This window comes from Argentina silus, assembly GCF_951799395.1.
Source record: "Argentina silus genome assembly, chromosome: 12".
NCBI lineage: Eukaryota > Metazoa > Chordata > Actinopteri > Argentiniformes > Argentinidae > Argentina > Argentina silus.
In genome coordinates, this window is record NC_139666.1 from 16,434,394 (window position 1) to 16,454,284 (window position 19,891).

A 19,891-nucleotide genomic window follows, 5' to 3' on the forward strand; every position below is an offset into this window, starting at 1 on the left:
CTGGCTTATCCACTGAGTAAGAGAAGTCGTTCTGTACAATATTCTGTTGGAAGTAAACACACACACACACACACACCCACACACACACACACACACACACCCCCCACACACGCACACACGCACACACACGCACGCACACACGCACACACACACACGCACACACACACACACACACACACACACATACACACACACACACACATGTTAGTACCTGTTATTTTCACATGAGTGAAGTTCTACCTGTTATGTTTTTTTTTGTCCTCTGAATATTACAGGTGCAAATATCCCTGGAGCAAATGCTGGCTCTTAAGTACAGTATAAAACGATCAACTGTTTGTGTTTTGACAGTACCTGCCAGTCAGGGTCACAGCTGCTTTTGTACTGTAGGTTGCTCTCATAGCAGTGTCGTCCTGTTCTAGTCCAACCCCTCCTAAGGTCTTGGTGCTCCCAGGACAGATGTATACCATTAGAGGTGTCCGAGATACGCAGTTTAATGTTGTCTGGTTTTATTGCTGAAAAAGGAATGTGTGAATATCTCAAAGAAGGGATAGAACAAAAGGGACTCTCTGATTGAAAGCATAGTAAAAGTCAAAGGGAAGGGATCTCTTTGAAAGGAAACTTTGATTTACGGGTGGACTGTCCCTTTAAGGTCCAGAAAGCCACAGATACCAAAGTGGGCACTGATAATTCTGTACCACACAAAGAGGCCAGTGACACTACCAAATGATACCACTATGCCACAGATAGCAGTCACTGATGCTGACCATGCCACTAATGCCATATCCTCGGCACCTTATACCCATTCTAAATAAAAGATACAAATGTACTAGAAGAAATCAACCAACTGTGCAAAAAAAGAGGACATTACTGTACATATCCATCATTATTCATTATTCATTTCACAAGTAAAGTATGTGTTATATCTTCTTTGCTGACATACTGTATCACACATTTTCACTCACTCCATTCTCTCCTGAAGATTGGTTAGTAAGCTTTAGAGAAACTAATCCTCTGTAACAGCAGGTGTTATGACATTATTATTTTTATTTTTTTTAAATGAATGTGAGGAACCATTTAAGAGTATTAGGATTGATCCCCCTCTGTTCTTCTAAGTGGGTAATGTAAGGTAATGTAACGTCTATTGTCTAATGTCTAAGCTGAGGCGCTCTGCAAAGCACAGGTCTGAAGATCTCTATCACTACTTGTGTGGGGAGAGGATTTGCCTATCACCCAGCCCGAACAGTGCCTAGCCTCCGTGCAGTCAAAAACATCACTGACTCACCAGTGAACCTGTTTTTCATGACATCACCTGTTTTTCATCTAAAACCAGCAAGGTGGCCGTGACATATGATTCAGTATGTACCTCCAGTTTTTCCTTGTCACATAGTCGAGTCAACAGCAAAGGATTTCTTATCACTTCACATTACACCACAAGACATTTTGGGATGTTGCCAGTGTGATAGGATAAGTTGGCACAGGTCAACATAATGTAAGGTTTGAAAGACCCTCTTACCTTGGAGAATGGTCTCTCCTTGCTTGGGTAAGGAGAAGAGCATCAGCAGAGACACAAGGAGATGGGCACAGAGAGCACGGGAACACATGGCCTCCTTCATATCTCTCTTATCTCTATCTCTATGTCTATCTCTACCCCCCCCTTCTCTCTCTCTATCTATCTCTCTTACACACACACACACACACACACACACACACACACACACACACACACACACACACACACACTCCTCCTGACCCCCTAATCCCCAGACACACACAGCACACACTCTCTGTAGCAGTCTGATTTACACCTCTCTCTAAAGAAACACACTCACAGTACTCTAACCCTTAGCTACAACCCCCCCACCCCACACACACACACACACACACACACACACATACACAGCGATTCTAAGTCTGCCTGAGTCTCTAATCTAGTACTGTGAACTACTGTTCGGTGCCTCTCTCAGGTACTGAAAACAATCTCAACCACATCAACACACCTATAGTACAGAGATTCCGAACATGTGACATGTGACGTTGACACCGCAACCAGCCTTCCCACAGCCGCCTCCTGTCACTCACTGCCATCCTGCAGTTCCTGTGATATCACAGCATGCCCATATTCATACATTTTGTAAAAACATTTCAATTTAATCTCAAAGCTCCATCGCCTGTCACAATATAAACACCTTTGAGCTCTGCTTTTAGAATTTTCTGCGACACAATTTCTTAGTTCTCAAGGCTTTTTTATGTTTTTATTTGTACCTCATGAAGGTGGTCTGAGGCTGAGTATACTATGTGTACTGCACAGTACTAGTACAATAAACAGGTAATCTTATGGTTAACCAGTTGGATATTGTTCTGCAATCAACACTTTATCCTCAGCCTCACTGAATCATGTGTCTGTGTGTGGGTGTGTGTGTGTGTGTGTGTGTGTGTCTGTGTGTGTGTGTGATGTGTGTGTGAGATGTGGTCTAATGATCGTGCTGACCTGAGAGTCAAAATGTCGCTGTCCACCACAACACCATTGATTTGAGAGATATCTATTGTTTGTTCTAAACCACAGAAATGCTAAGATGACACTTTGTGCTCCTTCCTTATCAAATAGATATATTTCTCTATTGTTGGGATGTGTGAGAGCGGATGTTAAAACAAGCTAAGTTTGTGATTTTAATCTGGACAGAGTAAAATCATTATACCATTTCTATCTTTGAATTCCATTGTTTGACATAACATATACCAACATACTGTATATGTAATGTTCTTTACTTGTGCACAATCCTATTTAAATGTCTGTACAGTTGTGTACATTTCATTTCACTTTGTCACAGTGGTCTGCTATGGCTACCATGTACTTCATTGACATTTGGTCATTATCAAAACAACTATATTGTCGATGGATTATAATTCTAAGGATTCCATTTGAGTTAATTCCACATCACTGACATACCAGCAATAATCAAATCATTAGATGCTGATGGGAAACATCAACCCACAACTTCCACAGATAGACAGTTAAAAAGGAAGCTCTCTCAACTGCAGGGAGCCTGACCGTCTCTATCTCCCCAGCCCATCAGCCAGTTCTGTGAATGTCATACCACAGGCATGCAACAACAGTACCTAGAAGAGAAGTGTGTTCTGCATGTGAGGAGGGGGTGGTAGAGACCTACTGAGATATCTGTGGGAGGGGGGGGGCCTGGGTAGGTTTGTGTCGTAGCCTTAGTCATATATTACTGATTATTAGTTGGTAGGATGCCACAGGGGTTCTGTCTGCAGAGTTTTGGTGCAGTGGTCTCTGAACTATGTGCTTCTTCTTTGGTTGATTATGATGATGATGTGTGTGAGTGTGTCATGCAGTGAGTCACAGAAACCACTAGATGGTATTGAGAACCTCCACTCCGAACATCTTCCTATTATACATTAATTTAGTGACAGAGGTCCCCTGTACCTGGCTCACACTCTATTTATTGAACTATGAACACAAACCCAAGCAAAATTACTTATGATATAACATCTAATTATGGCAGCTCATAACTGGAGTATGTTATCATCACAAAACTGATTTATTTACCCCAAGGATCATTATTCTAATGATCAAAGTCCAATAATTGCACCTCACCATCTCTATTTCTACATCTCTGTGGTGTAGCCTGCTGTATGTCCAAACAGGGTCAAACCAGGAGTGGACAACTATGATCCTGCAGAGCAACACTTTATTCTAGTCTTGCACAAACATTTATATCACAAATAATCATGCTCTTTAACCTAGACGCAGATTAGTTTAATAAGGTGTGTTATAAGGCAAAAGTCTGCACACACACACTGCGGCCCTCCACCAGGCCCAGAGTTGCCCACCCCTGGTCTGTACAGTCATGGCCCTGGAGTGCTGGGCTGATGGTTCAGGCAGAGAGCAGGCAGGGAAACTCAGAGAGCAGGTCAACATGGGGAGGGAAGCCAAAGCAAAGGAAGAGGCAAAGAATCCCGTGAAGTCTTTGAATCCGGCGGAATTCCTCTCCTCCTCCGCGGCTCCTCTGGGAAGCGTTGGGAGCCTGTGGAGAGAGCGCGGTAAGACGGGGCCTGTCAGGAACAAAGCTCCAAATTCACATGATATGTTTAGCTAAAAGGGTGAAAGAGAAATGAATCAAAGCTTGGCGGGATCAAAGAAAAGCAACAATAAAGTCAAGCCGGTTGCCATGGGACCAGCAGGAGATGCATATCATTTATAAGTTGTTCTTTGGCTCCGTCTGATGTGGGGGGAATTGATTGCTATTGTTTGGAGGAGTGAAGTGTGGGAAGCTAGAGGGGGTGAAGAGCAAGGGTCAGCATTTCACAGCCAGAGGAAGATATCACCTCATTTGTTTTAAACAGCAGCCTTCTGTGATCAGTGTCAGAGGCCATAGTGGAGTAGCACCCACAACAAATAATAACAGAGACAACAAAACAATTTTCACAGCACTTTGTGGCTACCATACTAATAAACACAAACTGCAGATAGGCTAAGTCGCATTTATTTGTTTTGTTTGTGGAATAAACAGACATAGGTTATGAATACATGTATGAATGTAACATGAACATGAAACCAAAGAGTTTCAGAGGTTAAACATTTGAAAGGTGTTACTTTGTAGATTGAAAAAGCTATATATTTTCCCTGTGTGTATAGATAAAATAGATAAGGTTGTTCGTTGTCATGAGCATGCTGGCGTCATGACACAATATTTAGTAGGCGTCAACCAGAACCCTAACCACAGGTTCCTCTCACCAGCATACATGCAGCCTGAGTTACGTGTCAAAAAACCTAAGAAAATTTCTTACAGTAAAAAGGCATTAAAAGCCACACTTTACCTACCAATATTGCTATGATTTCCATGGGGGTTTTTGTACACATGACCTAAAAGGACTGTAATTAGTGATACAATTAGGCATCTTCAATAACTGAACAGCCTCTATTGATTTATATTAAAAATCGAGTATGTTCAGAGTGTAGTTCATGCACAAGTGTAAAATGTCTGTGATATTTCTAACATCCTTGAAGTACAATATTTTTGCCTTGAATAATAGGAGGTAACTATTTAATCTTGCAGTGTGGATGGCAGCAATCCATCAATGCACAAAGCAATGAGAGGTGAGGTAGGTGATTAAACGGAAAGTATTGTGTGAAATCTGTCAAAATAAGACACACACAGACACACACACACACACAGACACACAGACACACACACACACGCACACATTGATTGACATGACAGTGTCACTGCATATTGTCTGGTGGGATGTGTGTGTGTGTGTGTGTGTGTGGTGTGTGTGTGTGTGTGTGTGTGTGTGTGTGTGTGTGTGTGTGTGTGTGTGTGTGCAGAGACAAGACCTAGATGAGACCTAGTCTGCCTGCTGCTCTCTCAGATTGCCCCCGTGAGAGATCCCAAAATAACAACAAAGGTTCCTTCGTGGGTCGGATGAAAGCCCTGTCACCAACCATTTCAGCACGGAAACAGCCGGAAAGTCCCCTCCCCTACTGTAGCTGTGACTGACAGTTCACACATTTAGTGGGAGAAGAAAAGAGAGGAAATCTCTCATTTTGACCACAATGAGGTTTTTCCAAATACAGTGTTAATGAGATTAACATGAACATTTATTTGCTCCACTTGACCTATAGACTTTTTAAACTTGGTGTTTGTCTCTGGTTAAAGACATCCATTTAATGTACAACTATTAATACATTTTCTAAATTGTTCTTTTGATTGTTGATGGATTATGTGAGAGGCTATCATGGACAGAAAGGTACTGACGTGGAAGGTGTAGAACTTATAGAGTGGGCTCACTCAGCTCTTTAGCTCTTCTGATGAAATGTAAACTGCATCACTGCTGTGTCTACAGTTCAAGTTCTGGGTCTGGACAGTGGAAATAGGCCTCAAACCACTCTAACCTGTTCATAATCTTCATCACACAGTCACCACCTACAGTTGCGTCCACTCAGAAATTCCTTCAATATTCCTCCTCTGTCTGGCCTGAAAGATACCAACACAACTACAAACAGGAGAAAGGCTCCATTGTTATTTCAAACTGGTAGAAGCCCTGAGGTTATTTTTCTTCCATCTTTGAAACAAATCAATGAAACACTATCCACTTTGAACAATTGCACATTTCTCAAATCAAATGTAAGTTGAGGAGCTATCGCCTGACTTATTCTCTTTGTGGGCAGCAGCAATAGTGGATGTCTGATATGCAAAAGGTACATTCTTCTAAATAAGTGTCAAACTGATTGTAGTTTTGAGTGATAATAGAAAAACAAATTGTCTAAAAGAGCAAGGGACCTTCAATGCTATTTCTATTATTTAAAAATAGAATTGTTCTTCATCAAAAAATCATTTGAAATCCTAGCCTATGTTTTACAAAGTAACCCAATGCTATATGATATGATATACAACATAATAGACATGAAATCATACAATGTTTCAGCAGACAAAAATGTGTGTGCATCATCTCAACCTATTCTGTAGAAGACACCATTACCTTGCTTCTATTCTTTGCTTTTCCTTGTTTCCTGAGAGAAAAGATGCGCCACAGCATCACTGATTTCTTGTCCAACATCACCCCCATGTGGGTGCATACAATTCTTCTGCACATCACTTACATTTACTTCTAGTCCATTGAGGCAGAGACCCTGTGTGTGTGTGTGTGTGTGTGTGTGTGTGTGTGTGTGTGTGTGTGTGTGTGTGTGTGTGTGTGTGTGTGTGTGTGTGTGTGTGTGTGTGTGTGTGTGTGTGTCTGTGTGTGTGTATACACACAGTGCATTTGGAAAGAAATCAGACCTATTCACTTTTTCCACATTTTGTTATGTTACAGCCTTATTCTAAAATGGATTACATTCTTTCCTCATCAATCTACACACAATACCCCATAATGACAAAGCCAAAACAGGTTTTTAGAAATGTTTGCTAATTTATTAAAAAATAAAAAACTGAAATATCACATTTACATAAGCATTCAGACGCTTTACTCAGTACTTTGTTGAAGCACCTTTGGCAACGATTACAGCCTCAAGTCTTCTTGGGTATGATGCTACAAGCTTGGCACACCTGTATTTGGGGAGTTTCTCCCATTCTTCTCTGCAGATCATCTCAAACTCTGTCAGGTTGGATGGGGAGCGTCGGTGCACTGCTATTTTCAGGTCTCTCCAGAGATGTTTAAACGGGTTCAAGTCCGGGCTCTGGCTGGGCCACTCAAGGACATTCAGAGACTTGTCCCGAAGCCACTCCTGCATTGTCTTGGCTGTGTGCTTTGGGTCGTTGTCATGTTGGAAGGTGAACCTTCGCCCCAGTCTGAGGTCCTGAGCGCTCTAGAGCAGGTTTTCATCAAGGATCTCTCTGTATTTCGCTCCGCTCATCTTTTCCTCAATCCTGACTAGTCTCCCGGTCCCTGCTGCTGACAAACATCCCCACAGCATGATGCTGCCACCACCATGCTTCACCGTAGGGATGATATTGGCCAGGTGATGAGCGGTGCCTGGTTTCCTCCAGACGTGATGCTTGGCATTCAGACCAAAGAGTTCAATCTTGGTTTCATCAGACCATGTTTCATGTTTCTCATAGTTTGAGAGTCCTTTAGGTGCCTTTTGGCAAACTCCAAGTGGGCTGAGTCATAGAAACATCTCAAGGATGATCAATGGAAACAGGATGCACCTATATATATATATTATCTTACAGTATATCTATTTCTAGCCTGCATGTGCTGCCTGTAGTTACGGTAGTTACTTTACATAGCAACATGAAATTGTCCAATATACTTGGTGTGCTTATCAATCAAGGTATAGTTTGAAGAAAAATAACTAAATGTAACTTCAAGTCACATATACAGCATCTGTGTATACCAAATCATCGTACCTACTGCTGGTATCATATATAATGTAGTAAAATGACCTAACCATATCAATAAATGCAATTTATGCAATACATTTTTAATAAATGCAATCAAATTGCCCATACAAGGCTTTATTGAGTTATGTGTTGGCTGCTAAAAAGGGAAAAGCAGCTTAGTTCATATTTATGGCCCATGTTGTTCATGGACTAATTCAGCTTATCCATGGTATCAACATATGGAAGTGGTTGCAAATCTCCTGCTATCTACGAGCAGCAAATGGTTTTAAATCAGTCATTTTAATATCAAAGCAGTTAACACTAGTATCGTAATTACTTGCAGGTGAATATCCTGCCCCTTGTCAAAGCTGCATTTGAAGAAAATGACTGTGTATTTATCCAACACGTATTGTACAGTACAGTGAGTGCTCAACAAGCAGGATCACATTACAGAAGATTACTCTCGAGTTTTAGCCATTTTCCTAAACTACACTGGCCTTTGATCTCTGCTAAAGTTGATTGACTTGAATGGTTTTCATTACAAAGCCTTGCAAAGTCCTGTCTATTGACGCTGGTAAACAAAGCCCAAGACATTTAGATGTGAGTGGGTGCAGCTGGGATAGTAGAGAAGCATGATTACAGAATCTTTTGATAAATCATGTTTTTCAGCAACAGTAATTTAGTCGCCATTGTATCTTTGATTTGTATCTGTAACTCTTGAATGTAATTCACAAGCCCAGTTTTTCCCAGCATAACTAATGCAGCCAATGCATTTGCCTGTGGATGTTGTTTCTTCATGTTCTAACAAAGCATTAACACAGTTCCTCCCTCTTCTAGAGTCACACAGGATCTGTGACCTGCTTTATATTATATAAGTTTATAAGTAAATGTGAAAAGCTGAGCATGAAAAAGTAGAAGCTATTGCTGTCTCATGTTTGTGGGTTGAAGTTGAAGATGATTTCACTTCAAATATCTACATTTTCTACATTGTATTAAGTTTATATTTAAGCATGACAACGTTAAGAAAACTGACAGTTTAGCGATTTATGTAAATGGAGTTTACATCTATAAATTAAGTTTATATCACAAAATAGCATTGAGGTATCGAGTTTTATTACATTTATACAGGCATTCACATGATCTAGTCTGTGAGGGACCACAACAACATTGCAAATATAAGCATCTCAATGCATACAACATGTGTGTTCAAATGACAATAGACCTTATGTGCTACACACCCTGAACTGTAACCCACCCTTTGTCTGTCTCTTCCCATTACAAAGACTAGTCTGGATAACCAAGATCAGCTCGATACCACCAAAAGCCTGATCTCAGACTGACAGGAAAATGGCCATGAATAGTATGACTCCCCTTATTACCCGACTAGGAAAATACTTAGGAAAAGATCCAAAACAAAGAATAATAGGAATACACTTTTCATGTCACAAATAATATGAGCAAGAGAGCGATTTATTCTGGCTTCAGATATTCCCAGATTGTCCAATTGTCCAATCAGCTGTTTGGCTGTACTGGTCTTCACATCAAAGCTGACAGACATAAAGCATGTCTGTAAGAAATGTAAGACTCTTGTCATATGCTTTCATGTAGTTGAGGGCCTATGTGACATGACCATCTGATTCCAACACTTTTCTAATCCAGAACTTGACAACATAAAACTCTTAATTCTAGTAACTCCCATTAATGTTATTGTCAAATTGCTATAGTATGTCCTTCTTTGTTATTTGAGAGTTTTAAGTTGTGTAACAAAATATGGAAGTCTGTGTAACCAATCAGAGAAAACTGAAAAGGCATGAGGTGCGGTTCTGTGATGCCATCTTGAGGAGGGTTTCTGACATAGCAAGACATTACACAAATTACTATAACTGCAAAGCAAATATTTATGGGAACATTCCAGGAATATCACATATCACTTAGGATGTGGGCTACAGCTAAGCAATAAGATGACAAAAAACAACAGCTCTCCTCATAGTTTTATTTCGGAGGGCTCATGTTCATAGGAAAAAATAAAGGTTATACATGTATGGAACCATTCTGTGCAAAAGAAGACAATCAATCAAGTAAATAATTTAACAGACCAAACTGAGCAAAAAATATACTGTGTTTAAAACGGAGAGTATATAGGTCCTTGATTTAAGGGATAAGTTGCCCTCAATTCACTAAATGTACAGTATCCTAGACCCCATACATACTGCGTTGAAAAGACAGGGTTTGGGGTAAAGCTTAAATAACGTCAGTGGTAACAGCTACTCTACTGTACTTGTTCAGAGTTTGTCTAAACCAGTTTCTTGAGGTGGGAGGGAGAGGTTTGATTTAAACATATTTCTTGAATTCATCGTAGAGGACCAGGACGAATGCTCCACCCATGCCCCGGAGCACGTTGGACAGGGCTCCCTTGAAGAAGGCCTTGCCCCCCTCGTCACGAGCAATTTTCTTCCAGCAGTCCATGGTTCCAGTGTACATGATATCCGCTGGGTAGCCAAACAAAACATAAGAGAAGGATAAGATGTATGTGCTTGCATGAATATGATAACATATTAATATTACGAGAAAGTTACACAATGAGAAAGACCGGTTAATGTTAAGATATATCTCTCATTCAATCAATCAAAGTCTTATCATGAAACACACCATGCAGTTTTATTTCAGTACAAGTGTGATGCAATTCAAGTCAGAATGGTAACGGATAAGGAATGGATAAGGAATGTTATCTCCTGTGTGAACCCCTCAGTAGTTATTTTCATGCATGATCATCTTTACCTCCTTTGCGTCCTGACTGCATCATCATGCGACGCCTCACAGTGTCAAAGGGGTAGGACACCACACCGGCCACGGCTGTCACTGATTGGGCGATCATCCAGCTGACCAAGATGGTGGCGTTCTTGGGATCAGGAAGCATACCTGCACCACAGCCAATCACATACAACGGTGGTTAAATGTGGAACTAAAGTTGAATTTATCAGGAGGTGCAAACATTTGTTGTCTGTACTTCAATAAAGGTTTGTGTTGGAGCTGATTGTGTAGCCTCTATTCCGTTATCTTAGGGAATCACCAACATCTGGGCATATATACTTGAGTTTAGCACCTGAAAACTCTGCGGATAAAGTCTGAGTAAAGAGACAATTTATATGGCTTACATTCTGCTATCAGAGGCATGGTTAGAATCTCTTGGTTGGGTTATGCTTCCTAATTCTCTGTATAATTTGGCATTGTTACAATTTACCCCAGTTTGCTCAGAATTCCTGAGTCTGTATGGACCCATATTTAAACTTTTCTCTGTGTATGGAATTTGTTTGTATGTCATTATTTGCATGCTACCCCTGCTGATAAACTAAATATCCCTCTGGGATAATTGATTATTGATTGATTGATGGCCCTGTACCTTTAGCTGTATCGTAGATCCCAAAGTAGGCGGCCCTGTAGATAATGATACCCTGCACAGATACATTAAAGCCCTGGTACAGGCCCCGGACCCCGTCAGACTTGGAGATCTTCTTCAGGCAGTCTGCTAGCCCGTTAAACTCCCTGGTGGCTCCCGCTTTGCCCACATCAGCCGCCAAACGGGTACGGGCAAAATCCAGGGGGTACACGAAGCAGAGGGAGGTAGCTCCGGCTGCACCACCGGATGCTAAGTTACCGGCAAAGTAGCGCCAGAACTGTGTGTGCTTGTCGACTCCTCCTAGGAAGACCTGCTTGTACTTGTCTTTGAAGGCGAAGTTGAGGGCCTGGGTAGGGAAGTAGCGGATGACATTGGCCATATTTCCACGCCAGAAGGAGTAGAAGCCTTGCTCTTTAGGGATGCGTGTGATGCAATCAATGATGCCCTTGTACTGCATGTCAGCGGTGATCTGTTTGCTGGCATGTTGGACCTGAAAGGGGAGGAGAGGAGAGGGGAGGGGAGAGGGATGCAGTTACGTTTCAGGTACAGTATCAGATGTTCATATTAGTGGGTCAGACACATGTAAATTCAACTAAAACGGCTTTATTTTTGTGACCATACTGTACAGTATGTCACTTGAACTTGTGGTTCTACAAAGGTACCTGGCTGTCTTTAAAATATTTTATCATCCATTTTTTCTTAAACTAGGCTCATACAGTAAGGTATAGTTATAGGATAGGTAGGCCCATAGCTACCCTGCTACATCATGCGAGCTACTTTGGGATATCTCATGACACTGCAGATGTGACTGCAGCACCCCACCACGAGTGATGCAGATGTTAGCATAGCTACGGTAGCTAGCTAACAACTCAACAGCCACACTGTTGCCGCAAACTTAACATATCGATTACCCAACTAGAATCATTTAACCATTAACGTTTGCTACACAATATGTGAATACGAGAGATGAAACACTGTGGTTGTAGCAAGTGCTTAGCGGTGGCCTACCCGCTACTCTCAACACCACTGACACTAGGCGGCCACAGCCGCAACTGGCCGCAGAAAGGATGCAGGCAGAAAGAGGGAAGGAGAAAGTGAGAGCAGGTACGAGACACATCAACCAACCAGGGTTTGAGCTATTCGGATGGTTGAAAACTACTTGTGGTTAGCGGTCGAACACGACCTGCGACTTCCAACTTGCTAACTTTATGATTCTGACAGCAAACAGTCAGTCGTACATCAGTATATACACTGACTTACCTGCAGAAGGAGTTTGACTCGTTCAATTGGGGCGACGGCCGTTTTGGAGATGGCAGCTGCAACACCACCTGCCAAAAAGTCCTTGGCAAAAGACACGGCTGCATCTGCCATGATTGCGTGTGTCTATAGTGTCAGTTCAGGGGAAAAGCAGAAGAAACGAAGCGGCGTAGTGATGGGTTGCTGGGTTTGGGTACCAGAGGTTGTTCAGCAGCCGTGCATAGGACAAAATGGGAGAACGTTAGCACGCGAAGTTCTATTAGATTATCGCGAGAGGATACAGGGGGAGCATGGGCACATCAGTCATACATCAGTCTGACAGAGTCCATCACCAACCACCAAAGAGCATTCAGCATCCTAACGCAAATGATATCAATGAGCTAATAACTTCAATGATACTGTATGAAATAAAAGGTACATCAATATAACAATCTGGGGTACTTGAAGAAAAGTTTATTTTCATAAAGGCATGCAGAATAATGTTGGCCTGCATGTTTTCAAAATCTTTGAAAACCCTACATACTGAGATAATAAGATAATAAGACTGTTCTAGTCATTTTGACTACTTTACAGTTTTGTATTGAGAACATGATCACTCGCACAACATCATTTCCAATTCATTAATATCTGAACTGGTACTTTTCATATGAAACCCAAAAAAATGTTTTGCACTCAAAAATCACAGCACTGCTATACAGGACATGTGATACCTTTGAAACTACAGGTGCAGTCAAATAACTGGATTCACAATTGCTATGTTTTAATGCCTATGACAACGTCCAGGAAGTTCCTGGTGAGAGACATGCGTATCTCTCCAAACCCATATTTTATCAGCAGGTCCCTGTAGCAGTTTTTGGTCCTTTCCTTGCCCTCAGTCTGGACCAGCATGTTCAGAGACTGGAGGGAGGGGTAGGGGGTTGGTCCGTCAGACATGGTCTCAGCTAAAACCACTGCGCATCCTGTGGTACAACAAAAGGTCTTCTTTTAGAATATACTCAAGCTCCTAAGCTCACATGATTTACTTGGTTTCCCACAGTCACAGGTCTGAATCAGTTCTTCAGCAGAGGAGAAGGATGAAAACAAACAGTCGTGGGCCAAGGCCCGGATTTAAATACCCACGTTGTCATTGTTGGAAAATGTGATTTTATTATATAATGTATTGCCCGTTTACACTACATACAGTATTGTCATTCAAAACACATAGAGGTCTGATCAGATATGTAGGAAAGGTTAGGTTGTACATGCACAACATGCTCAGTAACACTTTACTGAGAGTGGGAAAAAGTACAGCACAGTTGAATTCCCTTCCATCAATACAAAGATTTATTTCTGTATTTGACAGAAAACCACAATCATTTAGTAACATGATTTGAAAATTACATTGTCAAACAGTAAAGAATGCCGTGTCATAGTGGTCTCAACATTTAGGCAAAATATTGGGAAAATGTGAAGTCCAGTTATCATTTGCTGACATCATGACATCACTGATATGTAGGTGTTATTACACACGTTCCAGATCAACTGCATAGACCTCTGATGGTGCCTTAGACCAACATGAAGGGTATAGCCTTAATCTATGACAAATTAAAAGCCAGATTAAACAGGCAAGGTCAGTGTGGGAAAGATAAGTGTCTCACAGCCAAGAGAGGGGAGGTGGCAGCTTTATCGCCATAGACACTGTTGCAAAGTCCCACCTTAGCCCTTCATCCCTTTCAGCCCTTTTGGACTGATAATATAACCATATTATTCCCTACAGGTCATGTTTGCGGGTCAGTCTTTGAGGCAGAGGATAGCGTCCAGGAGATTATGTGTGTGTTTGACATGCGCTGTAGTGAAGCCGTGGCTCTTCAGTAGGAGGCTGTACTCTGTGGCGCTCCTCTGTCTCCCCTCGCTCATACTGAGGGCCTGGAGAAGCCCCCGGCTCGGCCCCCTCCTGTCCTCATCCAGGAAGATCTCACTCACCAACACTGCGCTGCCTGGGACCATGGTGGGCATACACGGGACGGGTATGCAAAAATTCATTTGGGAGTAGAATACATCCTTCTGTGGCCTGGTTGCCAGTCTGTTTCTGCTTTAGCCAACGTGTCATTGCTTGGCAAGGCAACAAAGGTGTGTTGTTGAAAGCAGAAACAACCTGGCTGCCACTTAATGTTTGGCTAGTCCTGCAGTGATGGGCTCTCTGCTTTTCCCTATGACTTTCAGAGCTAAACCACTACACTGTAACAACAACAATACACATACATTTTGAGTGTGAGAGAAGCGCTACATAAATACAAATTGTTATCATATATATATATATATATATATATATATATATATATATATATATATATATATATTTCACAATGAGAAAAAATATCATAATGGAGAGAGTATATCTCAATCTTACCTGGCACGCATGCACCCGAAATTTTACTCAGCAAGGCATGTACTTTCTCATCTGACCAGTCATGGAGGATTCTTGCCAGGATGTACATGTCTGCTTTGGGAAGCTTGTCTTTAAAGAAATCTCCTGTTCAGATATACAAGAAAGAAGTTTGAATTACTGTCAAAAGTAACTGCATTCATAGTCTTACATTTAACATTGTAGAATAAGCAAATCACAGAAGAAATCAGCTCAGTGAATGTCTCAATTGTATCTACATATTATCAACTATGACAACAATAATATTTGTCAGTTCATCCACCCTTTGTAAATGAAGAGACCTGCAACAAACGATACTCTGTCCTCTGCGTTGTGTGGGCGGAAGTGACCACTCATCTCGATGACTGCGGGCAAGTCAAGCACAGTCACTGACAGCTCCGGGTAGGCGCTGGCAAACTCATAGGCCATAGCACCAGTACATCCTGGGTAGAGGAAACCAAACAAAACAGGGATGAGGGTACTTTCTAGGGTTAGCAAGTTGGTTGGTTGGTAAAATAGCTTGCCATATCCATCTTCCCTTGTACAGTTTAGTATATCTACATTGGCATGAGTCATACTTAGGTTAGGCTCTTTGTGGAATCCTTCTAATATCCTATTCCTACCTCCCAGGTCACATGCCGTCTTATAACTGGAGAGGTCAAAGGTCATTGCCACCACTCTTCCTGTAACTTTGGCAATGCTGTGCATGGCGTTCATGAATCGCAGCTTCACTTCATGTCTGCTGTAATAGGCATCCTTTCGAAAAATGACGAAAAAACAAAAGAGAAACAGCGTTACTTATAAATAACAGTTGAACAACATACAGTATCACCGTTTGTTTTTATTGTTATCATAGTGTACTGTCGGAACAGGATTGCAGAGAGGGGGATCTTGGTAATCACCTGAAACAAGTCGCCAGACTTCTTCCCGAAGGCCCTCTCATGCTGGTTGGTGCCCTCCCTCACAGCACTCTCCAGGTGGGAGAAGAGAGGCCACACCAGCTCGTTACAGTGCTGGATGTAGCCCTGCAGGGAGAGAGGGGTGTCTGACAACAGGAACCGCCTGGCCAGGTCTGTGTTCTGGTACACTGGTGTCTGGTGCACTGGGGAGGAGGGACATCAAGAAGGCAGGTCAGAAACAAACTATATATGATATAGTGCAATAAATGAATCACAGTTATTAGAACATCCACCACCCATGTATAATGCTAATAGGGTAAAGAAACATTTCTAATATCCTACTTTACTCATTTACAGATTCTTCAGAGGGTAGTGAGGGTCCAGACTTACTGCTCTCCTGGCTTTCAAGCAGGCCCAGGGAGACACAGGCCTCCAGTAGGCGTTTGGTCCCCTTCACAGAGGTTTGGATCTCCCGGGCCACCTCCACAGCCTCTAGGCCCGGGCTGCTCCTCAACACGTCAAACACACGCAGCTTGGACGCTGTGAATAATGCCTAAGAGATATATAACAGGGAAAGGTTTACTGTGAGATACATTGAAGTGAAGGGACATGTATGACTCCTAAAAAGTAAATTGATGCATCACATGAACTGATACTAACATGACACTGATATTGTTCATGTGATGCATCAATTTACTTTTTAGGAAATATATATGTATGGGAACTACGCATATAACAGCAAGTCCAACCGTAGAGTATTTTCCTGTATAGTGTTCATAATCAAAACGTGTATTTATCCACAGGATATACCTTTGAAGCTTTGAATCCATCCATGAGCTCGATAATCTTTCTTAAGTCTTCCTTGCTGTCTTCACTCTCTCTGTCGTCATGCTCCACGACATTCTTCATGTGCATGGCACCCCTGCTGGTCGCCTCCAGTACTGCGGTGTCGTTGATGTCATGCGCCTCACCATCACCATTCTCTGAGCATTTTGACAGGCTGTTCACCAGTGTCCAAGATCCATCACCCTCTTCACTTTCAATGGCATCCCTTTTGACCTAGTTTGATTAAATAGATTGTAATACAACAACGTAAAACTAGTCGGTATACATTGGTTTAGGTAACATTAGATAACACATCAATGATTTCACTAACCTTGTGGGTGGGACTGGCTGAAGGGCTGTTGTGGGTGGGGCTGGCAGGGGGAACGTGGTGGTGGGCAAGGTTGGCTGGAGGGCTGGTGTAGGTGGGGCTACCTGACAGGGTGTGGTGGGCTAGGTTGGCTGCAGGGCAGCTGGAAGTGGGACTGGCTGGGGGACTGTTGTTAGCAATGCTGGCTGGAGGGCTGGTGAGGGTTGGGCTGGTTTGGGTGCTGTTGTTGGTCAGGCTGGCCAGGGGGGTGCTCAGGGACAAGGTGGTTGGGGGGCTGTTGAAGAGGAGGCCCAGCTGCTTGCAGAAGTGATTGAGGGGGAAACCTACCACATTGAGGAAGTCTCCATGGACATACTCAACCAGCATCCCCCCCAGCGCCTGGATACCATAGCCACCAGCCTTGTCCCTGAGACAGAGACACAAAAACACAGAGAGAGAGAGAGAGACACACAGACACACAGACACACAGACACACAGACACACACACACACACACACACACACACACACACACACACATTAGACCCAAGACAAGGACACAGACAGAAATACACACACACACACACACACACACACACACACACACACACACACAAACAAGCATATTAGACACAAGCCAAGGACACAGAAACATGGACAGACACAGGGACACAAATAGACAGACAGGGGAATCATGTGCTGTGTCAGGCTACGTTATGTCAGAACAGAAAATACTTAATGTATAGTATGCCTGCAAATGGCAACATACTGTACATATTGTGATAATCGATTGAACACCCAATTTACACTTTAGATCCTTTACAAATATCTCATGTTTAAACAGAACTACCACTGTAACAGATGCTGACCCAATAAGACAAACAAGGACATGTTGGTGGCATCAAAGTCCACTAAGCCACGGGTTCATTCAGTTTAAATTCACTGAAGTGACCTGAAGTCTCTAAAAAAAAAATCTATTGCCATTACCCTATTGCAAACAAAAGCTGAAGGGTTAAACTCACATGGGTTCTCCACTATTGATGTACTCCCAGAGCATATCTTCAGATAGATCTGCAAACTTCACCTTGGTTTCTTCATAGAAGTCAATCACCTGGTATTCAGTCTCTTCATCTTAAAATAGAGAGAAAAATGATTTAAGAGTCTGTGACATAATAAAAAAGACTACTATATTTCCACTCCTCTTTTATCCAAGATTTTTTTTGGCTTACCTTCTTTCTCATGGCAGAGAACAATCGCTACTCCAGTAAAAACACTGTGCTCTTTACCACTCAACCTATAAGTAAACACAAAAACAAAGGTGAAGAAGGACATTTCTGTTTTCCTCATGATAATGTCCAAATGTCCAAACAGCCATGAGGTTGTAATGCCATATTCCTCTAAGAGGCAGACAATTAGGCACACAAACCTTGAGAGCATTCTATATGCATCTTGCTTGTCCACTGGCTTCTCAAGAATCAAGCCATCCACTGTCTGGGCAAAGAAGACAATCACATACAGAATAAAGTAGTGTAAAGCAAAACAATATGAAAGATGTATCACATTGGAGAGAAGAATATATTATAGTCAACTGATTACTCTCACCACAACAGTGTCTGCTCCGATCACAATGTCTGGAGTCTTCAGGTGTTTCTAAAGCAAACCAAGAAACACCAGCTAATTAGTAATTAATAACAAATTAGGTTAGAATCAAAAAGGCACAATTATACTCACTTGGTATGAAAAGGAAAATGAATGGTCATACAGCTAGAATTAAGACATTCTACGGCTTTACTCACAAAGGGCATCCTCCTAGCCACCTCTAGGGCCTTCTGTTTGGCTGTCTCCACAGCATACCCATGGGGCGTTTTAAACAGCCTCTTGTCCAGGGTTTCTTTGAACCACGATGGCACCACCTCAAACCGTAAACCCTGTGACATAAATGGAATAACATGGGGACATCCTCCTCATCATCATCATCCTCATCATTCTAAATAGCAGACTGTTGGCCTAAGGTCTTACCACATTGGTCAGAATCTCCAGTCTCCTTGGAGATGCGCTGGCCAAAACGACCAGCTTACCAGTCAGCTTGGAAATCACGGGGTTCAACACCATGGTGACCTCAATCTCTCCTCTCAGCCCTGAGGTCATAAACAAAGTTAAACATTAAACATCTGGGTTGTTTCAGTCAGCAATTTGGCATTCACATCTGTTTACTTACGCATTACCATTGCAGACAGATCCACACTTCACTTGCATGCAAGTGTGCATGTGATAGGGTACAATGTGTGCAGTTAGAGACAATGAACCACAGTATGTGCTGTAGTGGGTGTTATCCCACTCACTCTAATGATATGTGGTAACTGGTGCCCCGAGACACACATATTATTGTTGCAACTTCTCAGCCCACACATGAACACATTTCTGTCTGTGCCCCATTTATGTCTTTACATTTGTGTTTATTAGATGTTATATGTTTCAAAAAGTTAGTTACACTCACCTGTCATTATTGTCATGATGTAATAGATAGTCATCGAGTTACTATCGCATTGACCAGACATATATTTACAGATTATAATCGTGTTGACAATAATCATTACTATTGTTGAACAGTATGATACAACAAGTATACAAGTATGTTGCTGTATTATATAGCATTCTTGGCTTGAGAATAACTGCCTGTAGAAGATGCCTGCTCAACACTCAGGAAAGTTCAACTATCCAGTTGTGACATATGTGTGACATATGTGACATACGTTGACAACAGCTGCAATACACACACACAACATTTTCAGCAGAGCTGCGTTTAGCTCTAACATGGCCTATTACACAACATACGGTACATAAAATAATATAGCATTACCTTACCTGCAGAAAGTCCTCTACTCTTGCTGTACTGTCCCGAAAGGGTTGTTGAATTACGAACTGTGCAACAGAGCATGCGCGAAAACGCAAGGCT

The 19,891-nt window shown here is 42.1% G+C and overlaps 2 protein-coding genes across 4 annotated transcripts; both read right to left on the reverse strand.

The window, feature by feature from the left end:
* Positions 1-9,011: 9,011 nt before the first annotated feature.
* Positions 9,012-12,720, reverse strand: slc25a6 (solute carrier family 25 member 6). The gene is made up of 4 exons (XM_083681656.1): positions 12,505-12,720; positions 11,248-11,734; positions 10,626-10,766; positions 9,012-10,336 (listed from the first exon to the last, which is right to left on the reverse strand). Exons 1-4 carry the CDS (start codon positions 12,613-12,615, stop codon positions 10,179-10,181), a joined length of 897 nt encoding a protein of 298 aa, XP_083537782.1. The 5' UTR covers positions 12,616-12,720; the 3' UTR covers positions 9,012-10,178.
* Positions 12,721-12,940: 220 nt separating this feature from the next.
* asmtl (acetylserotonin O-methyltransferase-like) lies at positions 12,941-19,858 on the reverse strand. 3 transcript variants are annotated; one of them, XM_083681326.1, is made up of 15 exons: positions 19,796-19,858; positions 18,955-19,073; positions 18,732-18,863; positions 18,538-18,585; positions 18,362-18,426; positions 18,165-18,229; positions 17,958-18,066; positions 16,961-17,363; positions 16,615-16,863; positions 16,195-16,357; positions 15,808-16,007; positions 15,529-15,661; positions 15,208-15,348; positions 14,891-15,013; positions 12,941-13,460 (listed from the first exon to the last, which is right to left on the reverse strand). In XM_083681326.1, exons 2-15 carry the CDS (start codon positions 19,045-19,047, stop codon positions 13,255-13,257), a joined length of 2,130 nt encoding a protein of 709 aa, XP_083537452.1. In that variant the 5' UTR covers positions 19,048-19,073; positions 19,796-19,858; the 3' UTR covers positions 12,941-13,254. The 3 variants fall into 3 exon arrangements, with proteins under 3 accessions (XP_083537452.1, XP_083537450.1, XP_083537451.1); XM_083681324.1 differs by lacking the exon at positions 12,941-13,460 and adding an exon at positions 13,636-14,477; XM_083681325.1 differs by lacking the exon at positions 12,941-13,460 and adding an exon at positions 13,636-14,477 and having other exon boundaries at positions 19,801-19,845.
* Between the last annotated feature and the right edge of the window lie 33 nt (positions 19,859-19,891).